General features: G+C 36.9%; 3 protein-coding genes across 3 annotated transcripts in view; 1 reads left to right on the forward strand and 2 right to left on the reverse strand.

Annotated features, from left to right (window-relative positions):
• Nucleotides 1-763, reverse strand: part of LOC107586614 (protein FAM177A1-like) — a 2,275-nt gene extending 1,512 nt beyond the window's left edge. The window contains exons 1-2 of the mRNA XM_016274065.1: nt 650-763; nt 114-293 (exon numbers count right to left, since the gene is read on the reverse strand). Coding sequence (XP_016129551.1) covers nt 114-293; nt 650-718 — 249 coding nt within the window. The 5' untranslated portion in view covers nt 719-763. The remainder of the gene's footprint in view (nt 1-113; nt 294-649) is intronic.
• An 862-nt stretch (nt 764-1,625) lies between these two features.
• Nucleotides 1,626-2,295, reverse strand: LOC107586615 (protein FAM177A1-like). The gene is made up of 2 exons (XM_016274066.1): nt 2,210-2,295; nt 1,626-1,853 (listed from the first exon to the last, which is right to left on the reverse strand). Exons 1-2 carry the CDS (start codon nt 2,276-2,278, stop codon nt 1,629-1,631), a joined length of 294 nt encoding a protein of 97 aa, XP_016129552.1. The 5' UTR covers nt 2,279-2,295; the 3' UTR covers nt 1,626-1,628.
• LOC107586660 (F-box only protein 33) lies at nt 2,294-11,286 on the forward strand. Its single transcript, XM_016274112.1, has 5 exons — nt 2,294-2,348; nt 4,638-5,130; nt 6,632-6,799; nt 8,215-8,882; nt 9,800-11,286. The coding sequence occupies exons 2-5, from the start codon at nt 4,790-4,792 to the stop codon at nt 10,063-10,065; spliced, it is 1,443 nt and encodes a 480-aa protein (XP_016129598.1). The 5' UTR covers nt 2,294-2,348; nt 4,638-4,789; the 3' UTR covers nt 10,066-11,286.
• The last annotated feature ends 4,047 nt before the right edge of the window (nt 11,287-15,333 follow it).

A 15,333-nucleotide genomic window follows, 5' to 3' on the forward strand; every position in this document is an offset into this window, starting at 1 on the left:
GTTTTGAAACTTATATGGTAGTTACATAGCACCTAGACCTCAGTTATCATGAAAAAAGCCGGGAAATTTCAGTTTTGACAATATGGGACCTTTAACGATTTGATGCAACTCACCGTATCCACTGTACTTAAAGTTTTCGCTTTCTCTGGTTCTTCTTCCTCCTCTTCATCTGTACTGTACTCCTCCATGGTTTCACCAGAGGCAAAGTAGATTGTTCTGCGAGGAATCCTTGGCTTCTTTTTGCCCAGATCTCCAAGTTCCACATTTTCAAACTCCTTCACCACCGTAGAACTCTAAAGCAGCAGATAAATGTATACATTTAAATTTAATTTACCAAGAACATTACACACTGTTACAGAGAGGCCTATATAAACTACATTATATGATCTTAATATTATATTACACTATCATTGCGTATATTAAATGAGATAAATAGACTTCAAATAAATCACATTATTATATATCATTAATATTATATAAATTACATATTTATATCTTACATTATGTGTATTAATATCAAACTAGTTTAATCGCTATACTAAGATGTTACGAACAAGGAAGTAGAATCATATATCTCGACTGTTGTCTACAACAAAAACAAAGTATGTAATTCCATAACCTCACTTATTATATATTAAAATGACTTTACCTTTTCTGGGTCCATAGTTTGCCCCAGAGACACGTTAACGTTTGTGAGGTACAGTGACACTTCAGCCATGTCTTCTTCTGTCCTTTCTGTTGCTTTCTTCGAGCTCTTCCGCAGCGTCAACCAGGAAGTGACGTCCCATGTAAACAAGTTCTACTTAAATAGATTATTAGAATAGTGAAAATGTATAATGATCTCCTGAATGGTACATAATTTTGATTTACTACCTCTGTATTTTTTGTTTTATCTATGTATTCTTATTTATTTATTTTTCTTCTTTGTCTTCCTATATAATTTCTGTATTCATAATGTCATCCAATGTTACATTAATTGTTGAAGTTAAGTGTTTATACTTGCAATAATAAAAAAAAAGATTTAAAAATACACCAGTCAACATGGCGGGGGAAAAAAATGGATTATTAGAATAGAAAACGTAATTAAAACGTTAAAACGCTGACAATTTTACAAAAGACATCTAAAAGATCTATACAACTGCATATTGAAAGTTATTTTGTATTCAAGCTGACTCTAGTTATAAATCTTCATCATGACTAGATAGACACGGTGAGTTTGTCTTTACTATACACGTTAGATGTGATCCACCTCATAGTAACAATCCTGTCAGATCGTCCATCCTTTGAGTGAGAGTGTAACGTTACAGGTCGGCCGATCTGGTTTCGTGGTTAAAGTGAACCTTTTCTACATGTTTCCGTGTTGTTGCTCAGCAATAGCATGGACGTGATGTTGTCTGGGGGTTTGGCAAAAGGAGAGTGGGACGGTGGGCGGTGCTCGGGGTGGTGACTGAAGGCGGTGACTGTGTAGTTCTGACGTCAACTTTTTACGGAAGTCACAGCGGTTCGTGAAAAATCACAGCTACTTTATGCAGGCTGTGTGCATTTTACTGTGGACTGAGTGTTTTGAAACTTATATGGTAGTTACATAGCACCTAGACCTCAGTTATCATGAAAAAAGCCGGGAAATTTCAGTTTTGACAATATGGGACCTTTAACGATTTGATGCAACTCACCGTATCCACTGTACTTAAAGTTTTCGCTTTCTCTGGTTCTTCTTCCTCCTCTTCATCTGTACTGTACTCCTCCATGGTTTCACCAGAGGCAAAGTAGATTGTTCTGCGAGGAATCCTTGGCTTCTTTTTGCCCAGATCTCCAAGTTCCACATTTTCAAACTCCTTCACCACCGTAGAACTCTAAAGCAGCAGATAAATGTATACATTTAAATTTAATTTACCAAGAACATTACACACTGTTACAGAGAGGCCTATATAAACTACATTATATGATCTTAATATTATATTACACTATCATTGCGTATATTAAATGAGATAAATAGACTTCAAATAAATCACATTATTATATATCATTAATATTATATAAATTACATATTTATATCTTACATTATGTGTATTAATATCAAACTAGTTTAATCGCTATACTAAGATGTTACGAACAAGGAAGTAGAATCATATATCTCGACTGTTGTCTACAACAAAAACAAAGTATGTAATTCCATAACCTCACTTATTATATATTAAAATGACTTTACCTTTTCTGGGTCCATAGTTTGCCCCAGAGACACGTTAACGTTGGTGAGGTACAGTGACACTTCAGCCATGTCTTCTTCTGTCCTTTCTGTTGCTTTCTTCGAGCTCTTCCGCAGCGTCAACCAGGAAGTGACGTCCCATGTAAACAAGTTCTACTTAAATAGATTATTAGAATAGTGAAAATGTATAATGATCTCCTGAATGGTACATAATTTTGATTTACTACCTCTGTATTTTTTGTTTTATCTATGTATTCTTATTTATTTATTTTTCTTCTTTGTCTTCCTATATAATTTCTGTATTCATAATGTCATCCAATGTTACATTAATTGTTGAAGTTAAGTGTTTATACTTGCAATAAAAAAAAAAAAGATTTAAAAATACACCAGTCAACATGGCGGGGGAAAAAAATGATTATTAGAATAGAAAACGTAATTAAAACGTTAAAACGCTGACAATTTTACAAAAGACATCTAAAAGATCTATACAACTGCATATTGAAAGTTATTTTGTATTCAAGCTGACTCTAGTCTGTTGAATGTGAGCTGATGCAGAGGTCTGACTTAAAGTTTGCAAATGGATTTCAGTTTGTTTCAATGTAGTTTCAAGCACGTGAGGTCCTCTCATTTTGTAGTTTTAGTAGTACAATAATTATGAAAAAGCTTAAATATTATTCCATATCTATCTCTATATAAACCTACTGTACACTCTAAAAAATGATGGGTGTAAGAATGTATATAGAGTGTAGCCTCTTCTGGAGTATTCACAACAAAATCAGCTTTAGTTGTGCTGTAATTTCATGTTTTAGGCATCACTACATGCCACTGCTTCGTTTCTTCTTTAACCCTTTAATTGAAATATTTTCATACTTTCATCTTTCAATGTGTTATTAATAACATAATAGTCTAATTCATAACTCCTTAAAAGTCCGATTATTTGTGCAAAAATTAGACTCATTTTGTTCAGCATGATTAACCTTTAACAAGATTATAATTTCACACAAAATAATTACCAAGATTGATTTCTCTTTCCTCGCCCAGATCAAGTTCAATCAAAAAAGAATGGGTTAGTGTTGTCTGCACTCCCAGTAAAACTTGTCAGTAATGTTTTTGAAATGACTAATAAATGAGAACTAGCACCACCTTACTCAGGCCTTCTCATGTTTTTATGTGTATTTCTATTATGCATTTTGTTACATATTTAATACGTTTTTTTAAAAGTGTAACTGAAACTGAATTCAGTAAGCAGGAGTGTGTAAAATATACACTGTTTACAAAGTTAATATTTTGTGGATTATTTTAGAATAGTGCTGTCATATGATTAATCGTATCCAAAATAACACATACAATATATATTTTGAAAATATTTACATATATTTGCATATATATTTATATATTTATGTTCATATAATTTATATTATATTTAAACATGTTTTATATATAAACATAACATATTGTTCTTAAATAAATACATGCATTTACGTGTATTTATATATACATAATAAATATACACAGTACACACACATATTATGTAAACACAAACTTTTCTTTTGGATGTGATTAATCGTTTGACAGCACTATTTTAGAATTATACTATTTTCATTATTTCTTTTGTCTTTAAACACAATCACATCACACAACCAATGGTTTACATGTTTATTATTATTATTTTAATAATCTCACTTTTTAATCACACCGCATAGTCTTAATACAGTAAAAATATTTAGCAGTCTTTGTATATTAGGAAGGGGCAGGGGTCATCATTTTTAGGGGGCCCTGGCATCAGATTGATGGAAAACCCCTGTGCTTCACAGCTAAAGTTATCTTTGGAGTCCTAACTAGAAATCTCCATTTATGCCATTTTTTGCATTCTTTTCAGGCCTCTAAAAGTTATTTTCTAGTATTTTTAAAATTGCAATTCCAACAGTGAAATACATGGGGAAAAAAGTCCTTACAATTCCAGTATAACTTTTCATCTTGCATTTAAAAATTAAACAATCATTAAATCTTTAAATCAGGGGGAAATAGCCTACCATTTGGTACAGCTGACCTATATATTGATGTATGTATATAATATTTCCCATTAAGGGTTAGAATGTAAATTGTATTCTTTCCCCATATTACCATGTGCACATGGCTATTTGATTCCAATGATAAAAGAGATCAGAAATGGGTGCTGTGGTTAAAAGGAAAATTCTTGCACCCTCCTTCGGCCACTCGTTGTATGGCAAAAATAAGGCATTTTCGGAAGGAACCACTGCAACCACCCAGTTGACTAAAAATGCATTACACGAAATAAACAGTTAAACTAATATTACCAGACACTAGTTGTGTCTACTAATATGTATATTTCATCATAATATATTTACATCTCATTTTCGCTCAGCACGTGCTCATTATCTCCTAATAAATCTCTTTCCGCCCCTATGAGGAAAGCGAAAGTGGACTAATCCAGTAGTATTGAAGGCAAAGCTCATCGCGCAGTTGTTTGTTTTTACTCAGCGCGGAGCGGAGAGGAGAGGCGCGGAGTTGTGTAACGGTTACGGTTTTTTAATCTTCATTGCATCTTTCCAGCCTCTTGCCATGGCTCTGTGCAGTAGCGTCGGAGCCTTGGCGTTACCCAGCGAGCTTATCGTTCACATATTCTCCTTCCTGTCAGACCGTGACAAGCTCCGGGCCTCGGCCGTATGCTCTCGCTGGAGGGAGTGTCTCTTCTACCCTGCGCTGTGGACGGAGCTCAAGCTGCGCGTCGGTGGCGGAACCAACGGCGGCGGATCTGGACCGGAACAAACCCCGCGGTTAGAGTTCCTCATGCGCAAGTTCGGCTCGTTCGTGCGGGAGCTGCAGCTGGAGTTCGCCCCGCTGGACGGATGTTTAAGCCCGCTGCAGCACGGAGTGGAAGCCGTCGAGAGTTCATCTGGTCTGTATTGAAATTGTTCAGCTTTATCTGATTAACTTCTAATAACGTCTAATGGTTGCTAGTACTTAAGTAAACACTAGTAAATTGTTGTTATTAGGTTTTAATACATTGTTACTAGTGACTTTTTTTGTCTGCTTATAATTTCCTACTCGTCACATGCAGTGATTAGTTAGAATAGCTAATTTATAGGTAAATTAAAAAATGTAATGACTACTAAGATTACAAAATATTGCTGGTAACAGTACAATAAATGTAACGAAAAAGTGACTTGAAATGTACTCAAACTGAAAGAAAATAAATATATTTAGCTATTTTATAGCTATTAATATTACATTTGTACCATTAAATATATACAAAAATAACTAAGATCTGTATCTACCTATATAGTATTTATTTATAATTTTTTAGTATCGTATATATTCAGTTACTACTGGGTGAACTGTAATGTATTTGAGTAGTAACTAAAAAAACAAATACCTAATAAATAAAATAATTATTAGTAAAAGTGAAATAAAACAAGTATAATACATTCTGATCTAAAGCGTACATCTTGAATTTGATGGCAAATTATGCAATTTGTAATAATTACCAGTAACAATTGTATTGGGACAATACATGGTGACTAGTAACAAACCGTACTTGTATGTAATGAATATTTGCTAGTGAAATTGAAAAACATTCTAGTTACTTTTTGTAACTACACTTACTTGGAAAGAATAAGCACTTTAACATAAAATAAATGCTAGTTAGTTCTAAGTAGCATGTTAAAACTGCTGTCTGAACTCCCACAAGCCTTACTGCTTTGTTAACATTCTAACAGAATCTTTTGGATCGTACAAAACAATGTTTAAACAAGACTGGCTTTGTGTTTCATGATGTTTCCTGATGCTGATTTGAACGGTTTATGCACAATAGAAAAGCACTAGAAGGACTCATAGCCCAGCAATTGCCTTTAAAACAACAGGCTTTAGTTTAAAATGTGCAAACAAAAGGAAAACGAGCTGAATATAGGTTCTTTGGTGTAGTGAGAGTTTGAGAATTTACTTCAAATTAATTGGTTGATTCTTTGTATCCGACACTTTGATATAAGAGCTATAGCTTGTATTGGTCATAAAAAGACAATATCTGTTGATCTCAAAGTTTCAGGAGCAATGTTTTTGTGTTGTGAATTCTAGTTTGGTATCGTAATGAATGAAACCGGTTCCTCCTTGTTTGTTTTCATGTTGTGATGGTTTATTTATATTTGGTGGTCATTCAATATGGTTCATTTTACATTGTACACTGTTCTCATGTAATTTAATAATAATAATCTATGCATTTAGCAGACGCTTTAATCCAAAGCGACTTACAGTGCATTCAAGCTATACATTATTTACCAGTATGCGTGTTCCCTGGGAATTGAACCCATGACCTTTTGCGCTGCTAACGCAATGCTCTACCACTGAGCCACAGGAACATGGAAAAGAAAATGGAATATCTGATATCTATCAGTTTGTTTGCTCTAGCTTGTTTACATTTGCAAGACACGAGACTCATACTACTACTTTTTTTTTCCTCTATAGAAATCTCCAGAAGCTGAGTCTCTATGGGGACACATGCATTCTTCAGGATGATGGCATTTTGGACAGCTCTTACCTCAGCCAGGTCGACCAAGGGGGCAAGAAAATGAAAGAGTATGTTTTAAAGCTACCTTCCACTCATGTAAACTGATTGCAATCTTATTCTGAAATGGCACACTCAATGGGGAAAATCTAATCAAGGAAGCTGGCTTTGCAAATATTCTGACTATCTTGTTAGTTCTAGGTATAAGGCAGATCCATGAAGCATGTTTTATTAGATTGTGCTTGTTTTAACTTTAAAAAAAAAAAAAAATCAGTTAACACTTTCGAAAGTTAACTCTTAGCGAAATACAGTTGTTGAATTTTTTAAATTGTAAAAACCTGATGCATAGTTTTACCATAACATTTTCTTGCCATGGAAATAGCCACAGAAGCTAGCATAGCATTAAAAAACAAACATTTGTTTTGGGCTGTGTTCAGATTTGAATATGTGTATATACCATATACTTCCTACTGTTTAAAAATAGTATTGCTGTTGGAAACAATAAATATTTTTTAAAAACTGTAATATGTTACATGTCAATTCTACATTGTTTAATTCAGACTTTAGTTTTCTGATACTAGTAGTTGCATTGGAGCATTTAGCACTTCATCTTTAATTATGCTGTCATTCAAAGGTTTGGGATAAGTTTGTTGTTGTTGTTTATTATTATTATTTATTTATTGTTGTTGTTTTTGGAAGAAGTGTCTTATGCTCACCAAGGCTGGATTTATTTAGATAAAAAATACAGTTAAAAACAGTCATACTGTAAAATGTTATTACAATTTAAAATGACTTTTCTGTTTTAATAAATTATTTTATTTAAATGATTTATTGTATTCCAGCAAAGCTGAATTTTTAGCAGCCATAACTAGTCTTCAGTGTCACATGATCCATCAGAAATTATTCAGATACGCTGATTTGATTGTCAGGAAACATTTCTTATTTTCATCAATGTTGAAAACAGTCTTAATATTTTTGGTTTTTCAGGATTAAGAAGTTTAATAGAACAGTTTGTATTTGATTTATTTTTATTATTTTGGTGGCTTGTAATAGTCTTTACTGTGATTTTCTGATCAATTTAGTGCATCCTTTCTGAAGAGAAAAATTAGTTTCTTTAAAAAAAAAAAAAAAAAAAAGACTCCCCCCATACTTCTGAATGGCAGTGAATGCTCTGTCTTATTTTGGTGCCAAACAGTCTTAATATTTTTGGTTTTTCAGGATTAAGAAGTTTAATAGAACAGTTTGTATTTGATTTATTTTTATTATTTTGGTGGCTTGTAATAGTCTTTACTGTGATTTTCTGATCAATTTAGTGCATCCTTTCTGAAGAGAAAAATTAGTTTCTTTAAAAAAAAAAAAAAAAGACTGCCCCCATACTTCTGAATGGCAGTGAATGTCATGTCTCATTGTGCTGCCTTAGTTTATTTAACTTTAAAAATGAATTATAACCATTTCTAATGTGTTGTTGTTTATCCTGTTGTTCTAGGATGCAGCAGCTCTTCGAAGAGATCCTGTCCAACAGCAGGCAGTTGAAGTGGTTGTCGTCTGCGTTCATGCTCGGTGTGGTGACCCCCTGCTCTCTGGCCTCTCTCTCCAACCCCAGCACCAGCTCCCTCGAGCACCTCAGTCTGATCGACAGCCAGCTGCCCAGCCTGATTTCCACCATCGAACTGGAAAGGCTCACTAACCTGCAGTCTCTGTCTCTAGACTTCTGCGATTTCACCTCAGACATGTGCTGTCTCCTCGCTGGCGGTGACCGAGCGCCCCTCCACCGCCTCTCCCTCTTGCTCAACGGCACTGCTTTGGACGTCAAGCCTTTGGATGGTACCGCCACCGAGGACGATTGGAAAGCCCTGGTCCGTCGCAGCACCAACCTCCGCGTCTACATCATGGCGATGGATGTGTGCAGCCAGGACCTTCTGCGTGTGCTGAAGCCCAGCGTGCCCCTGGAGCGGATCCATTTGGACAGCTACAGCACGCTGGTGACGGATGGTGTCGTGGAGCTCATCTCACAGCAGTACCACAAAACCCTGAGCCATTTCATCTTGATGAGAGATGACGCTGGATTCCCAGACCTCAGCGTCAACCGCAACGAGGACCCACTGGTTCTCCTCGCCTGGCGCTGTGTGCACCTCGCTGTCCTGATCATCCATGGTAAGTGGAGATTTTAAACTTTTCACTTGATGTTGATAATTCACTGATTTGAGAGATGGGACAAAACGGACTGTAATTTTTTTTATAATACTGCCAGAAAACGTTTTTATTCAGAAACGGGTTTAAGTTAATATTATTTAAAAAATTAATATATCTGAAAGGTAATATACGTCTATTTGGGAAGTTGTTGTTGTTGCTGCTGTTATTTATCATGTGGTTTTTATTTACTGTGTGATTTTGTTTCATTTTTAAATGTATTTTTTCATCCTTGCCAAAGCATTTACAAAAAGCCTAATACAATTACAAAATTGAACATTTCCCCATACATAAACCTTTATGCCAAAATTAATTAAAAATATACATAAAATCTATCTATCGTTACATATGTTTTTATTCATATTTTATTTAATGTATGTCTGGGAAAAATAATTGTGTGTTTATTATGTATATTTAATGAGCTAAAAAAAAAATAAATAAATAAAAATTCTATTATGTTTCGGCTCCATAACCTTTTTCATAACTGTTTTTTTTTAATAGATAATGTCTCTCCTTTTAAATCAGTGACATTAGTAGCCAATAACAGCAGGTTAATAAAATGCTCCTGGATTTAAAACATTCTAAGCAGCATACTAGTATTTTGTCGTGACTGTAAGCCATCTACTATGTCAGATTTTCTGTCTTGAATTCAAGCTGAAATTTGAAATCATCCTGTAATCTCAATTTATTCATTCATCAGTCTGAATACTAGATTTGCAATATGTTTTTGTATCTGACAGTATTTTCAGTACTAATGATTAATTAATTTGAATAAAAATATTACTTTGTGGGTTTTTTCCCATGTCTCAAGAATCAGTGAGTCAATAAAGTTGTTTTACCATACTTGTTCTCTGGGTTAAATCATTTCTCTCGCTCCACAGGCTACACTGTGTGGTCGCACAACCTGGTGGCCATCTCTCGCCTGCGTGGGTCCAACCTCAAAGTCCTGGAGGTGTCCGAAGAGAGCATCGACTTTGACCCGGACCAGTCGGTGCACATCGAGGGCGACCCCGTCCACAACCTAGTCAAGGAGGTGTCCCTGGGCTTGGGCCGCGTCTGGCATGCCTCCATAGACAACAGCTTGGTCCTGAACGAACCCACTCAGCACTTCCACCGTGAGATGCAGAGTTTCAGCGCGGGCATGTAGACGCAAACCCCCTCTCTAACCCTGTGCTTGGTGATCTTTCACTAAATGGGCCCTTCTCATTTTACATAGTTTTTTTTTTTCTTTCATTGCTTTTTGATTTTGTTTTTGTTTATTCTTGTAGTGTGAATTTAATCCTTTATATGTGCTGTGTTTAATCAGTATTAGCTCTATATTTATATCTATATCTATATATCCTGCTTATAACTAGGAAAGTATAGTTGGGTATTGGTTTAGTAGCTAATTGAGTGAATGGTAGAGAGGGGCTTTTATACAGCTAGCTTACAAGTTGTACAGTGAGTTGTTCATTCTCTCGCTTTGTCTGTTTGTTGGTTTCCCCCTAGAAAGTGTGGAGTTACCTCAAACTATCAATTGATCCTTCTTGGCTTCTGCAACGACGAAATCCCACGTTCACGTTGACCTTTTTATAGGGAGATTAGTCTTCTAGCCAAGGGACAGGACTGATCCACAGCAGTTACGACACTTCCTCATTGTTCCTCAATATGTAATTGTTATTCAGAAATGAGGATTGGTGGAAACAACGTGTTTGGGACGCAGATCCCGCTGGATTTTCTCAACCTGGAAGTAGACGCACCTCTGCTGGTGAAACCAATCGTAGAGGTTTTCAGTCTGGTGTTTGACACCTGCATGCTGACCGCCCTGCAGCACAATATCTGGGCCCAGCCATAGGTGTTTTGTTCCTTTTCTTGTTTTCTTGTGTGTTGTTGTTTTAAGAAGTCCTTCCCGTCTGTCTCAGGTAGGCAAAAATTATATGACAAGGAAGATGAAGATGAAGGTTAAGATATTTTGGTAAGAGTGAAAACAATCAGCTGTTCCGTCAGTTTTAATTGTTCTTCTTGAGTCACAGTTGCCTTGAACTCCCCCTTACTACTTCATAATCAATGTGATTTTGGCCTCGGCCTCAGTCGGTTCGGAGTTAACGTCTTTGTAATTCCCTACTGAAGTGCGTCAACTCGATGGTAATTGAGGGTGAACGCGCTCCGAACGGATTGAATCCAGGCCGTGGTATTTCATCTGTAAAGCATTAGATGGCGGGAGACAGACGTTTGCTTGTTCCATATCTCAGGATTCCTGCACTTGCGGTACTTTTCCAGCCGAAAGCTTTTGTTGAAGCTTCGTTCAAAGGGTTGGCGTGCTCGATGGGCAAGACTTTGTAGTGTTTTTGGAGGAAAGATAGCTCTTCCAAAAGAATGCGCTTTAGAAGTTGCTGGTTTTATTTTTTCTTCCTGTCTAATTTCCCTAGTTTAGCTATTGAAGTTCTCGGTGTGTTCTTTGCTTTTACATATATTGTCTATTAGCCCTTATTTTTTTTTATTTTTATTTTTTAAGAAAATCATAGTCGAAGGAGGTCGTGGTTGCTTGTATAGCTGAAAAGGTGAATGTCAAACTAAGCCGCTTTGAAGCGGCAGCATGGCGTGCTCGATGGGCAAGACTTTGTAGTGTTTTTGGAGGAAAGATAGCTCTTCCAAAAGAATGCGCTTTAGAAGTTGCTGGTTTTATTTTTTCTTCCTGTCTAATTTCCCTAGTTTAGCTATTGAAGTTCTCAGTGTGTTCTTTGCTTTTACATATATTGTCTTTTAGCTTTTTTTTTTCTTTTTTTTTTAAGAAAATCATAGTCGAAGGAGGTCGTGGTTGCTTGTATAGCTGAAAAGGTGAATGTCAAACTAAGCCGCTTTGAAGCGGCAGCGTTTTTGCTCTGCAAAATCCCCTCTTTCATGAGCATATCTTTATTTTGCCATGCTCGAGTAATGAAGTGAATTGTCGAAGAGCGGAGTACTTTTTAAAACCGTTAAGTTGCCTCGCTAACGTTACTCTGTCAGGCCTCAGAACTTCCTGTTATTTGGCGGTATCGACTACCTGAAGCCAAACCAGGTTTGAAGCCATCGCCCCAATCTTCCTGGAAGATCTGCGCTTATGACAAAAACAATGTACAGCCAAAGCAAACCTTCGCAGCATGAAAATCATCTTTATATGCAAGCTTATCAAGTGAGGGGTGACCTAACAATTTAGCTTACGATCTTGTCGTTTGTGGTCCAAAAAAGGTTTGAAGCAGTTAACCAATGAGGTCGAACAACTCTTGGCACGTGCACAAAGAGTTGATGTAATTCGACGTTTTATAAGTGCGAAGCAGGGATCCAGCTTGACTAAAAGTTGACAAGTTTACAACCTATTGCGGTACCCATGTCAACATTGGTGAAAACGGCAGATTTTCGTGGTTGGTGGCACAGAACGCAAATAGGGTCATTGTGGTTTAAAATCTGTTAAATTCAATCCCTTTTTGAATAAACCACAGACTAAAAATGCTGTTTTCAGGTGCGTTGACATGGGTGCCAAACACGCTGTAATGAATATGTCGGAATGCTCTTAAATGTGTGCCAGGATTCTGTGTTGTTCTACTTGGTACAGCACCAAAAAATTATTTCAGTAAGTGTGTTCTTAATTCGGAGCTTGTTCGTCGTTCATCGATTTTTGCCGAACGGTTAGAGTTGGCGGAGAATGACAGCGTATGACACGTTACAAACTGCTAAAGCATTCATACCGTGCCTAAAACCCAGAATAGCTTTCATTTCAAACCCACATCACTGTACGTTCCCGGTCGACCAAGTCTGCAACGCGTTACAAAGACATCGCATCAGTGTTTTCGTCTAGTTTTTTTTTGCAATCTCTCTATGTGTGCATGCGAGTGTGTTGTGTAAACGTTCAAAAAGTGCATCCATCAGAGAAGGAGGTGTGTGTTCAGTACAAAGGGTACCACTTCCTCAGCAGTGAACAGGAAACAGCCATTCTCAGGGTTACTGTTAGACGTGTGGAGGAAACAAAACGGAGTCCAATAGCTCAGGCCTCTCACCATGAAAGTTTCCATTAACGAAGAATCTTCTCAACAAAGTCACTGGATTTAACTTCTGTCAGCGAATCATCTGCCAAAGATAACGGTGATACGATTCTTTTTTTTTTTCTTTTTTCAAGTGCCCACATGCTGGCAGAGGGCAGGGCCAATGGCTGATAGGCCGAGATGTACTACTACTATTGTATTACGACAACTACTATTAGATAAATGTACTAATGGTTGGACTTGGGCGGTGGTCCACAGCTGAGCTGTGGCTTTGGTCAACATACGTTAGATCTCTCTTACAATGCACCTGTTTCACTGTGAAGAGTGAATGTAATTTAACTATTGAAAATCAAGGTTGGTTCTATCAGACCTATAAGCTGCTATGAGACGTGTTAGTAACATTCCACTGGGGAGTTCAAACAAACTAAAATGGCCAAATGTCTGCATGAAATGATCTTTTTTTTTTTACTCTTATTCTGTTCTGTTCGGGCAGAGGCGGGATCCTGTAATCAGCTTTCGACTGGTCCTACGATGAAATTCTTGAGCCATTTGAGAGCAAGTGTAGGTTTTTATTCCTGATCGATGCGACCAGTCGGTTGTTACAACTCTGTTGGATCCCAGTTTTTTTTTTTTCTTTCAGAAACGTTATATGCATTTCACAATCTCGTAGTAAGGAGAAAGAGGGCTGCTATGACCCCATCTGAAACGGTCGGTGTTTTACAGCTTTTTTTTCTGACAGCTATCTTACCGATTATCGACCTCACGCCAGCCTTTGGTAAAAACGAACAGTCCGAGTTTCCACTGCAGGTCCGATGCAGGCCTCTCTTTCTCTCTATCACTCTGGTCGGCTTGCGTTAACGGCAAAGTCAAAAACTATGCAAACGGAATGCATACGATCCAATGGCTCCTAACTCGTTTTTCTTTCGTTGGATTTTTCTTTTCTTTTTCTGTCACTCAAATGGAAATAACCTAACTTGCAATGATACTTGGCCTTATTATTGTTATTATTATTGTTTTAAGATCTTGATTCTTCGGTAGCCAACTCAAGTTTCAGGGGCGACCGTGGGTTACAGACATGGTCTCTATGAGACTGGCCAGAAGGCCCCAGTTATAAGTGGTACGAATGTTGTGCATTTGTTTAAAATCAGGACAGTTTGCAATAAAGAAGTGGCCATCATGGGGCACCAGCAGTGCTAAGACCACGCTGCTACCTTATAAACTTAACGGGGAGTTAAATAAGATAACATAAACGTGCATATGCGTATATGTATATATCAACGTATATACTTTTATGCAACACATGTCCGGGTTCTATTTATGAACATTGAAAAAAGTTTATAAGCGTTGTTGTTTGCAAAAATGGTTTTACCATCTTAAATGTTTAATATTTGGGCAGGTGTGTTCTGTCTACATTTTTGTCTCCGGTGAGCACATAGCATTGGATTTTATATGTACATCTGCAAACAGGAAGTACTCTGGCACAGGTGTGAACATGCCAGGTGGCAAGATTTTAATGAGAAAAAGTGATCTTGAGGTTCCACGATAAAGAAGGAAAACCTTTGAAAAACTTAACTGACAGATATTGGGTAAACCAGCCGAATGTTGATTTGAATCAATGTTGAACGAATGCATTCTTTTAATCGGTAAAATAAAAGCATAAAAAAAATCAATGTTGTCTCCGTTTTATACAGTTGTGATGTACAGTGCATTTGTTTTCTTTATGCTTCAAAATGTGAGACCGAATGGAATAGTAGTAGATTTCTCACTCTTTTTAACCATTGTTCAGTACAAAGCGTACCACTTCCTCAGCAGTGAACAGGAAACAGCCATTCTCAGGGTTACTGTTAGACGTGTGGAGGAAACAAAACGGAGTCCAATAGCTCAGGCCTCTCACCGTTAAAGTTTCCATTAATGAAGAATCTTCTCAACAAAGTCACTGGATTTAACTTCTGTCAGCGCATCATCTGCGTCAGCTGCCAAAGATAACGGTGATACGACACTTTTTTTTTTTTCTTCGAAGTGCCCGCATGCTGGCAGAGGGCAGGGCCAATGGCTGATAGGCCGAGATGTACTACTACTATTGTATTACGACAACTACTATTAGATAAATGTACTAATGGTTTGACTTGAGAGGTGGTCCACAGCTGTGCTGTGGCTTTGGTCAACATGCGTTAGATCTCTCTTACAATGCACCTGTTTCACTGTGAAGAGTGAATGTAATTTAACTATTGAAAATCAAGGTTGGTTCTATCGGACCTATAAGCTGCTATGAGACGTGTTAGGAACATTCCACTGGGGAGTTAAAAACAAACTAAAATGGCCAAATGTCTGCATGAAATGAATATTTTTTTACTCTTTTATTCTGTTTTGGTTCGGGATCCTGGAATCAGCGTTCGACTGGTCCTACGATGAAATTC

Source organism: Sinocyclocheilus grahami, unplaced genomic scaffold (genome assembly GCF_001515645.1).
Source record: "Sinocyclocheilus grahami isolate Dianchi unplaced genomic scaffold, SAMN03320097.WGS_v1.1 scaffold84.1, whole genome shotgun sequence".
In the NCBI taxonomy this organism is placed as follows: Eukaryota; Metazoa; Chordata; class Actinopteri; order Cypriniformes; family Cyprinidae; genus Sinocyclocheilus; species Sinocyclocheilus grahami.

Excerpts from the sequence above, each read along its gene's own strand:
- LOC107586615 (XM_016274066.1), bottom strand. The coding sequence starts at position 2,278 with ATGGCTGAAGTGTCACTGTACCTCACCAACGTTAACGTGTCTCTGGGG. Across the intron at positions 1,854-2,209 it reads AAACTATGGACCCAGAAAAG|AGTTCTACGGTGGTGAAGGA; the intron begins GTAAAGTCATTT and ends CTGCTGCTTTAG.
- LOC107586660 (XM_016274112.1), top strand. The coding sequence starts at position 4,790 with ATGGCTCTGTGCAGTAGCGTCGGAGCCTTGGCGTTACCCAGCGAGCTT. Across the intron at positions 5,131-6,631 it reads GTCGAGAGTTCATCTGGTCT|CTTGTTTACATTTGCAAGAC; the intron begins GTATTGAAATTG and ends TGTTTGCTCTAG. Across the intron at positions 8,883-9,799 it reads CGCTGTCCTGATCATCCATG|GCTACACTGTGTGGTCGCAC; the intron begins GTAAGTGGAGAT and ends CTCGCTCCACAG.